Genomic DNA, 17,239 nt, shown 5'->3' on the forward strand with positions numbered 1-17,239 from the left:
AAACAAGCAAAATAACCCCCCGTGATTTTCCTGCAGCGGGACGCTGATGGAACATTCACACCAAGTATATTGCAAAGATACACCCCATCCACACAATTTTAGCCTTGTCCTACCTCAATCAGTTTTCTCTTCGCGTTGTCACAGCCGGATTTCACCTCTGCATGGTTTGCTTGTAGCTGTCAAAAGAAATAAATTGTGTTACTGATAATTACCACACCTTCCCTTTTAACTGCTGTACATTATAGTTCATTACACACTACACATTCTAAGGTGTTCATTTTGTGTTACAACAGCTAAGTGATGCTGACTGCATATGGAAGTGCTGCATTTATCGTCTTCTCTGTAAGAAGTCTTCTGCACTTTGTTCTACATGTGGATCCTGTAGTTACAATAAATGTATAAAAACTACATGCTTGTTTCTGTGATGCCACCAACAAATTCCTGTATAGATTGAACACTTCAGGATCACAGAGGCTCTAGTTGTAATGAAGTGTTTGACACAGCGTGGTGTGAGTGGACTACACAGTGAACCACAATGAGCTGCTGACCTCATCCAGTTGTTTAGTCTTCTGCTGGATCTGTTTGTTGAGAGAGGCCACAGCCCTGCGGTGCTGCTGCAGTGGGCCGTAGTGCTCTGAACGCTCTTCTGATGACAGCTCCGACTGCTGCAGGGACATTTGGGAGATATAGTATTACAACAAGGAAATGGTAACAGGAAAGAATGGTAGCATAAAGGGTTTTCTTGAAGTGCTGGACCACCACAAGCTGCTTGAATGAGTGCTGTGTTTTGTACATGCCTCTACAAATGTCTAAAGCAAACAACTTGGATTTATACCTCTCTGTATTACGAGTTAATATTGGGCAGGACTAAATCTGTCCAACTTCTCAAAAACACTCACTTAACTCAGACTTCACGTGGGCTATTTGACAAATATAATGTAATAAAGACAATAACATGAGTTGAACATGTCCATAAGCACTATTGTTGGTTGGTGGGTTAGTTTGTGGCATATTACAGGTAACCAAGCTACGATAGCTGACATTAGTATTGGTTGATTGATCAGCAATCTCAAATCGCCCTGTTTTCTCCAAAAATCCATGCAATTACTGACCACCTTTAGAAAAATATAACTGATTTACAAAATTAACGTGGCAGTTCTGGTACAAATAATTGGTATGGTGTTACAAAAATAAGTTTCCCATCAACAAGTAAGAGGGAAGTTAACGTATCTTAACTTTACGCAAAGCTAGCAAGTGTGACATGGTCAGAATATATGGGCTGTTTGCTAGCTAATGCATGGAATGTATGCTTGCTAGCTAGCTGTGACAGAAATCTAGCATAACATTGCAAGGAGATAACCATTCAAAAAAAACTATTATTTCCACACTTAAAAAAAATTATCACAGTCAACAGAGAAATTGCCTTTTATCTATACATTTGGAGGGGCATTTAAGCATATTGGCGGGAATTAGGGGGCTGTAGTACCATGGTATTATTACATACAATACTAAAAACCTTTTTTTTTCCTTTTCTTTTTTTTTCATTTAAATGTGTGTGTGTGTCCTCTCTAAATTCAGAAGTTTTTGCAGGTCCATGAACGCAACTGGGCAGAGCTCTCCATTAATTTGTTTCTTTCCTCAGCAGTATTTTGTGAGTTACATGGTGGATAACTGATCTGTTAATCCATTTAGAGCTGATCAGATCAGATCGACAGAGAGGAGAAGCTACTGCAGAGGCAAGTTAGACCCAGTTTAGACCCACTAGAATAAATGATTAAGCATCACTTTCAATGCGCCTGATGTTCTGCTGCTCTGACCAACACGTCTTACCAAAAGTGGGCTCTACACTCATACAGTGTGGTGCTATAAATAACCGAAAGGTACATATATTTTAGCAGCGCTCCTAATGAACAGTCTAGCTTCAAAAAACAGAAAATCTATATGTGGTGGAAGATGTTTTCATCATGGCAGAACCCCACAAATAAATGAATGCGAGGGAAACCCTGGTTCAGTTGAGGTCAGGATGTCGCAATTCTTCCTTCAACTAGGATCATGATAAAACTGTTTTTAGGTGCCAAAGTTATTATCATGGGGTTTGGAACTTGAAGAATCATACAGTAGACTGAATCATCTGTCAAGCAGCCAAGAATTACTGCAGACACAGATGAGGAGCTCAATAAGACAGAGTGAGTGAGAGAGTATGTGACTGATAGAAAAGCGACAACGATTGTACTTTATGGGATCATTCTATGATTTTCTGTTTTTGGACATTTTCCCTATTTTTTTTTAATCACCCAATAAGCATCATTTCAAAGTCTTCTTTAGTTAGGGACTTTTACAGAGTGAACATCTTTTTAGCTTTTTACAATGTCATTTTAGAACAAACATGTAACATGGTTTAGTTTTCATTTGAGAAATATAAATACAAATAATAATAATAATAATAATAATAATAATGATAATAAAAACTTAAACAAATTTAAACAAAAGATGGGTATTTCAAGGGAATCTATTTTTTCCACTGCTTCCAAATTTAATAAGCCCCATTGAAAAGGTAACTGTTTCCACTGCAAAAAATTCCTAAATTATATCATACCAGTTGGGATAAAATATCTACAAACAGCAGGACCAGTGAGAAAGCTTAAAAAAGTATCTGTACAGGTGTCGGAAAAGGAGGGAGGAATTAGCTCATGATAAAGGAAATCAAATATTCAAGCCAATACATGACATCATTATTACCACTGACTGTTGCTCACCTTCTCAGCGTACTCAGAAGCAATCTGCTTGATCTCTTCAGACTGCTGTCCCACTATCTGACCCACTGCACTCGCTGTCAGCTTTCCCTACACAAGGAAAAAAATCTGACTGAAAACCACTGACTAATGTACAATTCACATAAATGTTTTAGCCAATTAGCTGTTAAGTTTACAGCTAATGCAGTGGTACAAAAAGATTCAATCACCAGATCACTAAAAATGAACAGAGCCTTGATAACTGAACAAAACAATAATACTGTACATGACAAAGTAATGCTTAAAATAGAAAAAGACATGAAAACGTAGAGCTAAGTGTTATTAATATCATTGTAGGTAAGTTTGTGAGGTATGACCCCAGATTATCAGGGGGCTGATGTGGTGATTCAATTCTAAACAGTTCATGGATGAAAAGAGAGAGAACAATACAGTTAACAGGTGTTGTCTACCTCTTCACTTGCCATGGCAGCCATGCTGGTCATGAGGGTTTTGATTCGCATCTGAGAGAAAAAATAACCACAGGTTTCATCCCATTTTGAGGCCGAATAGGGAGTTCAAGGTCAAGTTTTTATATTTAGAGCATAATGTCACAGCTTTTCAATGTGCTTTACAGAGGAAAGAAAGAGTAGAAAATAAGTTACAACACACACACACACACACACACACACACAGACCAGATATTTTCTTGTCTTGTTTCATTAGTGTACAGTGCCTTCACCCCCTCCTTAGCTTTTTATCTGTTTTGTTGCGTGTTATTTAAACTGATTTGAATTTCGATTTTTTTGTAATGGACCTACACGGAAAAGTAAAAACAAAAAACAAAACAAACGTGTTTGAAAACATTCTGGGGGAAAAAAAAACTTAAAAGTTGTAAGTGCATATGTATTCACCCCCGTTCCTATGAAGCCCCGAAGTAAGACCATTTACCTTCAGTGGTCACATAATAAAGTAGACCTGTGTGCAATCTAAGTGTCATATGATCTCAATACATATACACCTGGGGCCTGTATCACAAAGCAGGATTAATGTCTTAGCGAGGTAACTTCAGGGTTAACCCTGGGTTTTCGGTCTCATGAAGCCGGTTCAGTTCTTATCGGGGTAGATCACCATGGTAACTTACTCTGAACGGCTATCCTACTCCGGAGCAGGGTAAGTTCAGGGTTGAATCTGATCCTATAAAAAGCACCACCCACTGGCCAATCAGCTGTTCGGAAAAAAATGACTCCGCTGACAGAAATGCAGCCCAGTCATGACGGGAAGTTTAATTCATTTGATTGATTTTGATTTTAAAGTGTATTTTGAACATTAAAAAAGAAAAGAAAGCAACAACAACAGACAATGAAAAGATTGTTCAAAAAGGAGTGGAAAGAAGTCGAAATATCATCCCACCCCTTCATAAGAAAGAAACTGAAACTTTGCGGACACTTAATATATTAGTGCCAACATTTTGTTTTGTTGGAGGAAATGATCCCTGTTAAAGATAATGGGCCTAACTGACAGCTTTGCTGCTGGAAGTGTGGAAAGTAGCCTATCATGTCTACACTTCATGGTGTTTGAGGGATTTTCCTTTTTGTTTTTTAAAGAGTGAGACTAGGTATATTTTTGTGCAGCTGTTAATTTCTAAAACAGCTCAATATCAGGATGATTTATTTATTTATTGTAGCATAACGTTATGACAAAGAAGACCAATTTATGAGACGCAATGTTAGATGATAATTGTATTATACACGCAATTCATCTGCGCAGCATTGATTTCATGGGATTCAAGGGTGTGATCAGTGTCAGATGTACAGGTACAGGTACTGTAGCCACTTAAACCAGTGATAAGTAATTTAACCTAAACAGAATTTTATTTGCTACCTTGTTTTGTTGATTTTTCCCTCTCTCCTCCTCTCTTTCTTCTTTCCTCACACGTTTTTTTTTTTTTCTTCTCTATTATGTGATTTCATTGATGTTTTGACAGGGGAATTTCTTTGATAAGCTTTTAGTGGCTTCTAACCTCTCCGGCACTTTTCTTTTTTTATTCTTGTAAATTTTATTTTTAACATTATGTGCAAATAAACTAATCTAAACTAAAACTAAACATTATTCATCCCGTTATGTGTTGCCACGCATGTTTCCTCCTCCTGCAGCTGCCACGGTTTTGGCCTTTTCTGTAATGTTGCTTTTCTCCTCCTCATATTTTAGTAGAATTAATCTCTGATACTCACATACTATTTTTCTCCGCACATACGGCGCTCTGTGGGGACGCTCAGTGAGGATGCTCAGTGACGCTGCGCTTCTCTCATGATTGTGATTGGTCCGCTGCATGCGCATTCATGGCTCTTGATAAAGCAACCCTGGGTTGAGTTACCAAGTTGATATCCAGCGTCGTGATACCGATTATCCTGATTGCCATTGTTAGGGTTAGTCAACCCAGGATAGGTCTGGGTAACCCAGGAAAGGTTGATCTTGCTTCGTGATACAGGCCCCTGTTCGGAAAGGCACCAGAGTGTGCAATACCACAAAGCAAGTTTATCACCAAGCAAGTGGCACCATGAAGACCAAGGAGCTTTCCAAACAGGTCAGGGTCTGGAGTTCTGGAGAGGTACTGATCAGGGCTGGGTAAAAATATACCTGAAACTTTTAACACTGAACACCATTAAATCCATTCAAAATGTGGCACCACAAAAGGTGGAAAATGTGGCACCACAACAAACCTGCCAAGAGAGGCCCACCTACCAAAACTCACAGACCAGGGAAGGGGGACATTATTCAGAAAGACAACAAAGAGACCAACAATAACTCTGAAGGAGGTGGAAAGCTCCACAGGTGAGACTTGAGTATCTGTCCATCGGACCACTTTGAACTGTACTCTCCACAGAGCTGGGCTATATGGAAGGGTGGCCACAAAGTAAAATTTTAGTCTCATATGACCAAAGTGCCTTCTTTGTAGAATCTCCTACATGCCTTTTTAAGAACACCAAACATGTTATTTCTTTCTTTCTTGTTACTTCTTTCATGTTATTATTTCTTTCTTTAAGCATTGGTTTTTCTTCTATATTTTTAGTACTTTACTATTTTTTTTTTCTTTTTCATTTTTTTTCATTTCACCTCACCAATTTTGACTATTTTGTGTAGGCCTATTAAAAAAAATCAATTGAAAGGTTATAATGCAACGGAATATGAAAAACACACTGTTTGTGGGGGAGGGGGTGGGTATTTTTGAAAAGGCACTGTACATCACGTTTATATTTTGTCTGACAATAAGTATCAGAATCAGAATCAGAAATACTTTATTGATCCCTGAGGGGAAATTATTTACGTTACAGGTGCTCCTTGCAAGAGTGGAAAGATAAGTGAAAATATAAGAAATTTAACAAGAGTATTTACAAATATACAGTACAGGCCAAAAGTTTGGACACACCTTCTCATTCAATGCGTTTTCTTTATTTTCATGACTATTTACATTGTAGATTCTCACTGAAGGCATTAAAACTATGAATGAACACATGTGGAGTTATGTACTTAACAAAAAAAGGTGAAATAACTGAAAACATGTTTTATATTCTAGTTTCTTCAAAATAGCCACCCTTTGCTCTGATTACTGCTTTGCACACTCTTGGCATTCTCTCCATGAGCTTCAAGAGGTAGTCACCTGAAATGGTTTCCACTTCACAGGTGTGCCTTATCAGGGTTAATTAGTGGAATTTCTTGCTTTATCAATGGGGTTGGGACCATCAGTTGTGTTGTGCAGAAGTCAGGTTAATACACAGCCGACAGCCCTATTGGACAACTGTTAAAATTCATATTATGGCAAGAACCAATCAGCTAACTAAAGAAAAACGAGTGGCCATCATTACTTTAAGAAATGAAGGTCAGTCAGTCCGGAAAATTGCAAAAACTTTAAATGTGTCCCCAAGTGGAGTCGCAAAAACCATCAAGCGCTACAACGAAACTGGCACACATGAGGACCGACCCAGGAAAGGAAGACCAAGAGTCACCTCTGCTTCTGAGGACAAGTTCATCTGAGTCACCAGCCTCAGAAATCGCAAGTTAACAGCAGCTCAGATCAGAGACCAGATGAATGCCACACAGAGTTCTAGCAGCAGACCCATCTCTAGAACAACTGTTAAGAGGAGACTGCGCAAATCAGGCCTTCATGGTCAAATAGCTGCTAGGAAACCACTGCTAAGGAGAGACAACAAGCAGAAGAGATTTGTTTGGGCCAAGAAACACAAGGAATGGACATTAGACCAGTGGAAATCTGTGCTTTGGTCTGATGAGTCCAAATTTGAGATCTTTGGTTCCAACCGCCGTGTCTTTGTGAGACGCAGAAAAGGTGAACGGATGGATTCCACATGCCTGGTTCCCACTGTGAAGCATGGAGGAGGAGGTGTGATGGTGTGGGGGTGTTTTGCTGGTGACGCTGTTGGGGATTTATTCAAAATTGAAGGCACACTGAACCAGCATGGCTACCACAGCATCCTGCAGCGACATGCCATCCCATCCGGTTTGCGTTTAGTTGGACGATCATTTATTTTTCAACAGGACAATGACCCCAAACACACCTCCAGGCTGCGTAAGGGCTATTTGACCAAGAAGGAGAGTGATGGAGTGCTGCGGCAGATGACCTGGCCTCCACAGTCACTGGACCTGAACCCAATCGAGATGGTTTGGGGTGAGCTGGACCGCAGAGTGAAGGCAAAGGGGCCAACAAGTGCTAAACACCTCTGGGAACTCCTTCAAGACTGTTGGAAAACCATTTCAGGTGACTACCTCTTGAAGCTCATGGAGAGAATGCCAAGAGTGTGCAAAGCAGTAATCAGAGCAAATGGTGGCTATTTTGAAGAAACTAGAATATAAAACATGTTTTCAGTTATTTCACCTTTTTTTGTTAAGTACATAACTCTACGTGTTCATTCATAGTTTTGATGCCTTCAGTGAGAATCTACAATGTAAATAGTCATGAAAATAAAGAAAACACACTGAATGAGAAGGTGTGTCCAAACTTTTGGCCTGTACTGTATAGTTCAAATAAATAGGACTGTACATCACGTTTATGTTTTGCCTGGCAATAAGTATCAGAATCAGAAATACTTTATTGATCCCTGAGGGGAAATTATTTGCGTTACAGGTGCTCCTTGCAAGAGTGGAAAGATAAGTGAAAATATAAGAAATTTAACAAGAGTATTTACAAATATATAGTTCAAATAAATAGGATTATTAACAAAAAATGAAAGTAAATATATACATATATATATACATATATATACATACATATACACACACACATATACAGTGGGACACCCTTAAAATTTTACACAATCTCAAATATTACCATGAAATATTTGTGGAAAAATCTTTTTTGTGTTTCAAAAGGTGTGGCTGCATTAGACAGATACAAACAAATACAAATTATATTTTTTTGTTTATTGTTTACAAGAAAAACTAACAAAACTAAATTCTTGACAGTTTCAATATGTCATGTTTCTCAACATTGTCGGTATCAAAGTCAACAAATAACAGAGAATGTGTTCAAAACTGAACAAAAAAATAAATAAACCATCACATCATCAAATTAATATTTAGTATTCCTGCCATTGGCACGCAGTAGAGCTGTAATCCTGGCTGGCATGTTCCCCACGAGCCTTTCACACTGTTGAGGGGTAATCTTGTCCCATTCTTCTTGAATTACTGCTTTTAATTCTTCTAAATTCTTTGGTTTACACTTTGAAACAGACCTTTTGATAATCCACCACAGATTTTCAATGGGGCTCATGTCCAGGGATTGAGCTGGCCACTCTAAGACCTGGATACTGTGCTCCTGCAGCCAAGTTCTACTGGCCTTGGATGTGTGGCAAGGGGCATTATCTTGTTGAAACATCCAGTTTTTACCTCGACGGAACAGTGCACGCGCAGAAGGGAGCATGTGGGTTTCGAGAATGGTACAATACTTGGTAGAGTTCAATGTGCCATCACAGATAGTGAGACGACCAACACCAGCAGCACTCATGCATCCCCAAACCATGATACTGCCTCCACCATGCTTGACAGTAGGTAGTGTACATGCTGGAGATAATGCTTCGCCTGGCCCTCTGCGTACCCTCACATTAGTAGGAGGAAGATAAAGCTGGAAACTGGACTCATCTGACCACAAAATCTTCTTCCAGTTCGTGGCTGTCCAGTTCTTGTGTGCCTGGGCCCAATGACGCCGGGCTAACCTCTGTCTCTTATTGATCAGGGGCTTCTTGATAGCCTTGTAGGACCTTAAGCCATGATCTAAAAGTCGGCCACGTACAGTGCGGGTGGAACACTGGACACCAGTTTGGTTTGACCACTGCTGCTGAAGCTCCTGTGATGTCATTCGGCAGTTTTGCCTGCACATGCGGATCAGGATGCGTCATTTCTTGCTGAAGGAACCCTTGGACGCCCAGATCTTGGTTTGTCTTCCAAGCTGTTGGTTCGTCTGTATTTCTGCAGAGTGTATCCAACTGCTGAAGGACTGCATCTGCACTTCCTGGCTATCTGGCGGCAGCTATACCCTTCCTGGCTGAGAATCTTTATTGTCAGGCGTGTTTCCTGCGTTAGGTTCCTTGTTTTAGCCATTTTTGTGTCTGAAGAACTTTCAAATGTGCTGGCTTTATGTAGACACGAAGCTTGGCAACAAAAATTGTGTCTTTTAATAAAAAGAACGACCTTCATCACTGGTACCAAAATGACCCAATACTCTTATGTATTTTTATGGAACCAATCAATTTTAAGTTTTTAATGGCTTTTTTAGGATTTATTTAGTATTTTGGCTGTGACTGTACTGAAAGAAATTGCACTTGACGACCTAAGAGTGATTCTTAATGCAATATTTCACAAATGCATGGGATGTCCGAAAACTTTTTTCCACCACTGTATATATGTATATGTATATGTATATGTATAAAAGGGTTTTTTTCCGCTGTTTGTAGGTGTCTTTGTTGTCTCTCCCTGCTCTTTTTGCGGCTACCTGACTGTATTTAGGTATGTTTTTCCTTCCATGTATAATGCACTCACTGTATAAAGTGCTCACCTCTTCCGCTGCCCGCAGGTCGTCTTCCTCTGACACCTCTGCCATCCCAGGTGGCGCCGCCTGAGAGCCACCAGGCAGTGAAGCCTTCCTCTCATCCACCTAGAGGAGGGAGACAGGACTAAGGAGTTAAAAAAGGAAGAGAAGTAAATGCTGGTGCAGACAAAAAGAACCAAAATCTAACTTCTGCTCAAGTCATTTCACTGTTACAAGAGTACTCTACTGAATCAGCACTGCACTCCTATAACCTCAAACTCATGATGGACTGTTTCAAAACCGATGCTGCAGTACCAGAGATGTTGTATTTTTTATTGCATGCATTCTTCATCCTTGTTAAAACCTGATGGCTTCATTACCCACAGTGCAACCTGAACAATGACGGTTTGGCCGGCTTTTCTGGTGTGTTATGCTAGCAGTGGCTAATGTAGGCTCAAGCCTGCACAGGGATGAGAAGCGGGCCACAGAGGACTGGTATAATCACTTCTTTCTAACACCACACATCTAGGGGCCTCATTTCTAACCATTGCGTACACACAGAAAAGGGCTTGAAATATGCCTATGACATTTTTTAAGCATAAATTGGGATTTAGGAAAAAAAAAACAAAAAAACTTGATGAGGAAATGTGCGTAAATTTAGGGAAACTCTGACACATGCGTACACACATTTTGGAGACGTGGAAATTGGCGACACTTATGGTGTGGTACTGAATTGAAGCCAGATTTTACATGTGAGATAAATCATTAAAGGTGTAATGATGTCTCTCACACATATAAATTCACCTCATATCACATTTCTTGTAAATCCAATTCATAAACACTCAAATGCAGCAGTGATATTTGTACTTGTGCTAGCAAAATTGTGTTAAGTTGGAATTTATAAAAGGAAATTACACACTGGCAGGCATACAAAGGGTTTTATAAATCAGAGTATTTTCTGGCTTACATGCATTTCCTCATTTGTACATATGAAAACAGACAGTTTGGAATCTCTACAGAGTATTCTAAATGAGGCGCCTGACCTTTTTACTTCTCGAGCATGTAGTCTTCAAATCAAACTCCCATTCATAACTGGACATTTATCTGACTCCACACAGCTCCCTCTGGAGACACTAAATACTTCCAATTTTCTTATATATGCAGTAGTACTAACTGTTCCTAGCCTGGTTCCAGACCATAGACCCCGCCCAGGCTTGCATCTCTGGTCTGGCATACTGCAATGAATTTGCGATTTATCTTGTCCAAACGATGGACGGACCAATGAACGTCAGGGGTGGGGGCAGGTCTAGCAATTAGCCAATCAGCACCACGCTGATGTCAAGCTGTACGCCAGTGGGTAACTGGTGAGGATAGCAACAATGGCAACCGCTACAGATCCTACAGACCACATTAACGATGCTATCAAGGTATCTCGCCACTACTCGCATTAATTAAGGAAGCTGCTAAACTGGATTTAACGGCGATGTAGCTGGGCGTGCACGACGACGGAGACATTTTAAACGGGCAATGCTCGCTTGTTTTCGGCACCCCCGAGGCATGGATACTAATGACGTCAGATTCTGGGTGAGTCGTTGATCTCTACTGATTGGTTAGGGAAAAATCAAATTCCCTCCCCCTTGTAAATCGCCTTCAATGGAAGCCATGTCAGACTGAAGGTTCTGGGAGCTTCAGTCTGACACTCAGGCTAAACTGTTCCTAACTAAGTGTTCCTTTCACAAATCATTTAAGCACCTACCTTGTCTTGTTTGGACTGTTTGCTGAATCCATATCGTCTAGATGGAGAGAGAGGGAGGGAGAGAGAGTGAGAGAGAGAAAACTCTGTCACATAAATAAGGTAAAAAAAGCATTTCCTCTGCCCCCCAAAAAGGAGTTTTCAAATACACCATGCCACATTACATCATTAACACATCAAATGGCAGTAATCCAGCATGATGAGAAACAGCCCTCTGATTAAATACATAACTAAATACAAAAGGACATCAAAACAGCACCACAGTTCGCATCCATCATGCCTGAAATAATGTGTGTGAAAACTGCTTGCATTCTCTAACAGACACATTCAACCAAAAAACACAGTGCTGTGAAAAGAACCTTGCAGAAAAAAATAAAGCTTCACATGTTCACACAATACTTACAGGAGGAAATGTGACATTCTAGTACAAAGGTGGGGAAAGATGGATGAATGGATAAAAAAAAAAAAAAAAACATGTCAGAAAGATAGGAAACTGTGCGAGGATTAATGACTACAACAGTACATGACCAGGGTTCAGGTCAGCGAGGCAGGGACCAAGAGAATGTATATGTCTAAGAAAAAAAGGGAATATGTTCTATGTTGTAAAGCTGTGGTTTTCACAAGAATTCAGCTTTGAGCAAAAGCTTGCTCTTAATGCTCAATATGTATTTTATAGATTTCTGTTCCTGTATTAAACACAGACTAATTGATAGAAACTGGACAGAGGAGGGTCTGGATGTGCAACTTAGTTTTTTTTCATTATTAATTATATAATTATTAATTCGTGAATATTCCCAGTAGAATTTGATGGAGCCAAAGCTTTTTTTTTCCTGAGCAAGAGTCCAAATTCCAGAGATATCCGATTTACTATCACGTTAGACAGACAAAAGCAGCATGGCAGAAATGGTGGGGTTTGCTCTCTAGTGCAGCTCTTCTGGTTGGCAGCATGCTGAGACCAAATTCTTATATCGTGATGAAACACTGGATGCTTATCTGGTTGACACATACATTATAGTGTGCGGTCAAACGCTGCTTACAGTGTTGACTGTGTTGACATTCATGATATATGTACATGGAGATACAAATAAATGACAGTGCCTTTAAGGAACTTGGACAAAAGATGAACTGCAGAGAAACTGACAAGAGCACACGCACGTGCGCGCACACACACACACACACACACACACACACACACACACACACAATCTTTTTGCCCCCGCCATTTCTGTCATGAGCCCAGTGCCTCTGGTGAACTAGCTAGCCTTATTCTGTCTGATGGCTGAAATAGAGAACTGCGATGGAGATGGCCATGGAGAAGAGAGAAGGAGAGGAGGTGCTACTATGGTGTTAAAAGATCAGGTAATATTACTGTGCAGTTCAGGAATGCGTTTTAATTCGGCATGTTCAAACACATTGGAGTTTTTGGATATTAGTAATTTTACACATTTCATGTAGGCTGCAATGGATAGCATGCAATTTTTGCTGGATTTGATTTAAAATGACAGCTGCTCAATGAAAGCATTATGGGTAAGTAGTTTCATATTCATTATTCTTCTCAGAGATTCTGAGTCTCTAGCCTTTTTTCAAAAATAGTGCTGTTTGTTGCTGCTTGTGTTGTAGACCCCCGTGTTGACTTGGCTATTATATTGGCACGGCAGGCCACAAACTGCTTGCTCGCTTGTATTTTTTTTGTTGTGTATGGCTTAATTGAAGCTAATGTATATGGCATTGTGGTTGTAAATTCCGGGCAACACCACATGCATGCACGCACGCACGCACGCACGCACGCGTACACGTACACGTACACACACACACACACACACACACACACACACACACACACACACACCTGAGGGCTCTACTATGAAGCAGGATTTGGAGTTGACAAACTTACTTCAGGTTAACTCTGGGTTTCCAGTGTTACAACGATGGCTCACTTCTTATCTGAAAACCTAACCTGCTCCGCAGCAGGGTATGTTCAACAGGTATTATGGCCCCACCTACCCCACCTACTGACCAATAAATTCTCTTGGAAAATGGCATCACCATTTGTAGGAGATCCCATGGAGCTCAGAGCAGATCCTGAGAGGGCAGGAGGGAGAGTCCAGAGACCAGCAAAGCCCCTTGACCGCCCCCCCCCCCCCAACCACAGTTTATATGAAAGATATACCTTCTTGTCGGAAGGACAAGAAAGATAAAATCAAAGATTATGAACATGGAAAAAATGGCTCAAATGTAAGCCAATTAAAAGAATGATCAGGCATAGGCCAAATAATTAATTAGGCTAAGCCTAATTAAGTTTATGAATGCACCTACAAGTAATATTTAGACAACACTGTGTAGACTGCAAAATAATAACATAATTGCTAATTTCAGCACACCTACAAACAAGGCCCAACTCTATATCTGTCACTGTGTAGTTCATGTCCCCATTATCCCATTATTCCCACTCCGTCTATCTGAATTATGTTGCATGAACACAGTGGTCCAAGGAGTTATCAGGAACCACTGTTCCTGAACTACTGTCAGTGTATAGTTAGCAGTGGTAAATGTAAGTTAAATTGTGTCACTGATGTAACCAGTTAGAACTCGAAGTGGTGATGAGGTCTCAAAATGTAGGCTATGAAAAGTTTCTTGAAAAAGTTCTTAAAAGGTTTAACTTCTGGATTTCTACATAAAGCCTCTGCTGTCTGCTTCTTCCGAATTTACCAAATTGTTTATTATTTTCATCCTTAATATAAGTGATACAACATAACTATAACTGACTTTTTTCTCCTTTACATTCATTTTTGTTTGATTTCTGTCCCCTGGGCGTGGGGCCACTATTTTTACACACTGAAGGTGGCAAGTAGACGAGGGAAGGACTTCCACATGACATCACATACTAATCCTTCAGTTTATTCTGCTTGCTGCTTTTGCTATTGGCTTTTCTTGGCAAAACCTGCCCTAATCCGCCTCTGATTGGCTACATTGCACTTCTTGATGCGTTTCTCACATGCCTTGTCCCTTATACTAAACAGTTAAACTGAACATTCTTTTGCCTGCCTATTTGTTTGGCTGATATTTTTTCTCATCACTGAGTTAATGCTGATTTGACATAAAATAAAAAAGATAAAAGTAGCTGTGCAAGTGGCAAGCTACTCTTCCCATTTTCTCGTAGCTTAGCTTGCTACATTTCTCTGGGGATAGCTTCAATATAGTGAAACTTCATTTTGATGTAGAGTGATTGGTAGCTTAACTCACTACATTCTCCAAGTAGCGTGCCCAACACTGATTGCGATTTTAAATATGTTGCCATATGCTGAGTATTGTGATACAATATATTGCAATATATTGCGATTTATCAACTTTTTTCAACTGTTAATTATGTCCCTAAAGAAAACTTTGTCAACATCTGTTTTATCTAATTAGATAAAGTTTTCAGTCTGTTCATGATATTAATAATTTACATAAAATAAAATAGAAAATATTGTGATACTATGCTGTATCAATTTTTCCCCCACCACTACTACTTGTCTTACAGGTTCCCTCGAATCGTGGCTATGCCTGTGTCATGGGTAGTGGTTGTGCTGCTGCTGTGGTCCTGCCTGATGCCTACTAGTACAGCTGTTACTATTAGTCATACTTCTATTATAAACATGATTGGTATTGTCACATATTTATACTATCATACAGCAATATATACTTTAACGTATATGCTATCATGAACTACTATTGATATTATTCATATTTCTATAATTATTGTTATTGTTGTTACTGTCATTACTGTTGTTGCTCTGCATCTGTCTGTCTGTCTCTCCCTCTCTCTACAAATCATTTTGTCATTGTTATGATGTTGATCTGTTCTGTACACAACATCTATTGCACATTGGCCTGTCCTGGAAGAGGGATCCCTCCTCAGTTGCTCTTCCTGGGGTTTCTCCCATTTTTTGCTTCATTAAGAGGTTTTTTTGGGGGGAGTTTTCCCTTATATGCTGTGAGGGTCCAAGGACAGAGAGATGTCATAGGCTGTAAGGCCCTCTGAGGCAAATTGTGATTTGTGATATTGGGCTTTAGAAATAGCATTGAATGCAAGTGAACTGAATTAAACAACTCATTAATTGAATGAAATGCACCAATGTAATCAAAGTCAGATCTACTCTGACCCTAATGATAGGACATGGATATTACAAGCCTATGAACTTACATATTCACATAGTCAGCATTGTTTTCGCCAGCTGTCCACCCTGCCTTTAGCAGCTGCAAATGTGTTGCTTTCAGACTGATTATGTGTAATCTGTTCATATTTCTATGATATTATAGTTTGCTCTTCCAACATAAAACATGCCGCTCTGCTGCCAATGGACTTGTTGATGTTTGTGACTGGTCATGATACATGCACTCATGGCTAGATTGGGAAAACGAAAAGATCTCCTGGGTATGTTGAAGTTGCTTCTTAGTACAGGTCCCTGATGTGAAATCTTACCTGCCATATTCCAGCAGAGTGGAGTGAACCCTGGACTCCTCATCCAGCAGCTCCCCTGCATCCTTCTGCCTCCTGTACTTCCTCTGGGGTTTGTACACTTCCTGTAATACACCACATTGCTCATTCAGGTCATAGGAATTTTTATACAGTGTAGAAATAAAGTAACGGATGAGCTGGAAAACTTCTCAGAAACTGCTTGTACTCATTGCTTTTAAACATGCAGTATAAATAGTCATCCTAGTAATTCAAATATGCTTTTACTTTGTAATTTTTTTTTTTGAAAATTACTAAAATTCAATTCATCCATTTAGCAAATTAGTTGGCGATTAATTTAAAAGTTGAAGATTAATGGATTAATTTTCAACTTTTAAATTAATCGCCAACTAATTTGCTTCAGTTACATAATTAAGTAGTTACATTATTAATTCAATGTATATGATGCCTGATGGTGTAGCAACTCACCAATACATCCAGAACTGCTCTCACAGCCTTGTCTTTCCTCTGGAGGAACTCTTCATCCTGGACCACAGGGTTTCAGCATATGTCAACACCAGCTCTACTTAGAGAACAATTTATGTCATACAGCCTAACAACTTTTTGGTTTTCATGGTAAACCGCCAACCAATGTGGGAAATTACTACCACATAAATAATACAAAATAATTTTGACTTTTATTATCTTTGTATCTCATAATTTTGACTTAAAGGGGAACTACACACATTTTCAAAATTCATGTTATTCCTATGGTCTTAGACAGTCCAAAAATATAAGTCAATATGAATAACTCTCTCCTAAAGCCAAAAACGAGAGTACTAAAGTATAAATTCTGGAGCTGCTCTATAGACAATGAATGATGAAAAATAAGGCTGGGCGGTATGACCTAAAATTTATATCACGGTATAAATCGAATCCCTTCACGGTAACGGTATATATCGCGGTATAAATTTAAGTGTAAAAGTTATAATAGAAGTGTTTCTGAATGGGTTTTGTAGTCCCTTAGCAAAGCTAAATTGATAAAAACAACAACAACAAAAGCAAAGATATAATGTATTTTTTAGAGCATTTATTGTGCAGAATGCAGATCTCAAAACTCAAAATTAAAACCCAGTACTCCATGGTGCAAAATGTCCCCTGGGATCTATATCAAAAGGTAATTTCCTTCTTTTAGCAAAATCCTAAATGACTGAGTTGTGTTTTTTCCACCTGGACCTTTATGCTCTGCCATTTCTCCTCTAATCACCACGCTGTAACCT

At 39.4% G+C, this 17,239-nt stretch overlaps 1 protein-coding gene across 3 annotated transcripts in view; it reads right to left on the bottom strand.

The window, feature by feature from the left end:
- The window catches only part of ccdc93 (coiled-coil domain containing 93), a 45,665-nt gene that overhangs the window by 16,142 nt on the left and 12,284 nt on the right, over positions 1–17,239 (bottom strand). For all 3 annotated transcript variants that reach the window (XR_007450800.1, XM_049594838.1, XM_049594839.1), the window contains 8 exons: positions 16,449–16,505; positions 15,987–16,087; positions 11,525–11,561; positions 9,796–9,894; positions 3,203–3,253; positions 2,757–2,843; positions 549–665; positions 114–176 (listed from right to left, as the gene is read on the bottom strand). Coding sequence is in view for 2 of the 3 variants with exons in the window: in XM_049594838.1 (XP_049450795.1) it covers positions 114–176; positions 549–665; positions 2,757–2,843; positions 3,203–3,253; positions 9,796–9,894; positions 11,525–11,561; positions 15,987–16,087; positions 16,449–16,505 (612 nt within the window). In the remaining variant the exon portion in view is untranslated. The remainder of the gene's footprint in view (positions 1–113; positions 177–548; positions 666–2,756; positions 2,844–3,202; positions 3,254–9,795; positions 9,895–11,524; positions 11,562–15,986; positions 16,088–16,448; positions 16,506–17,239) is intronic.

Source organism: Epinephelus fuscoguttatus, linkage group LG13 (assembly GCF_011397635.1).
Source record: "Epinephelus fuscoguttatus linkage group LG13, E.fuscoguttatus.final_Chr_v1".
In the NCBI taxonomy this organism is placed as follows: domain Eukaryota; kingdom Metazoa; phylum Chordata; class Actinopteri; order Perciformes; family Serranidae; genus Epinephelus; species Epinephelus fuscoguttatus.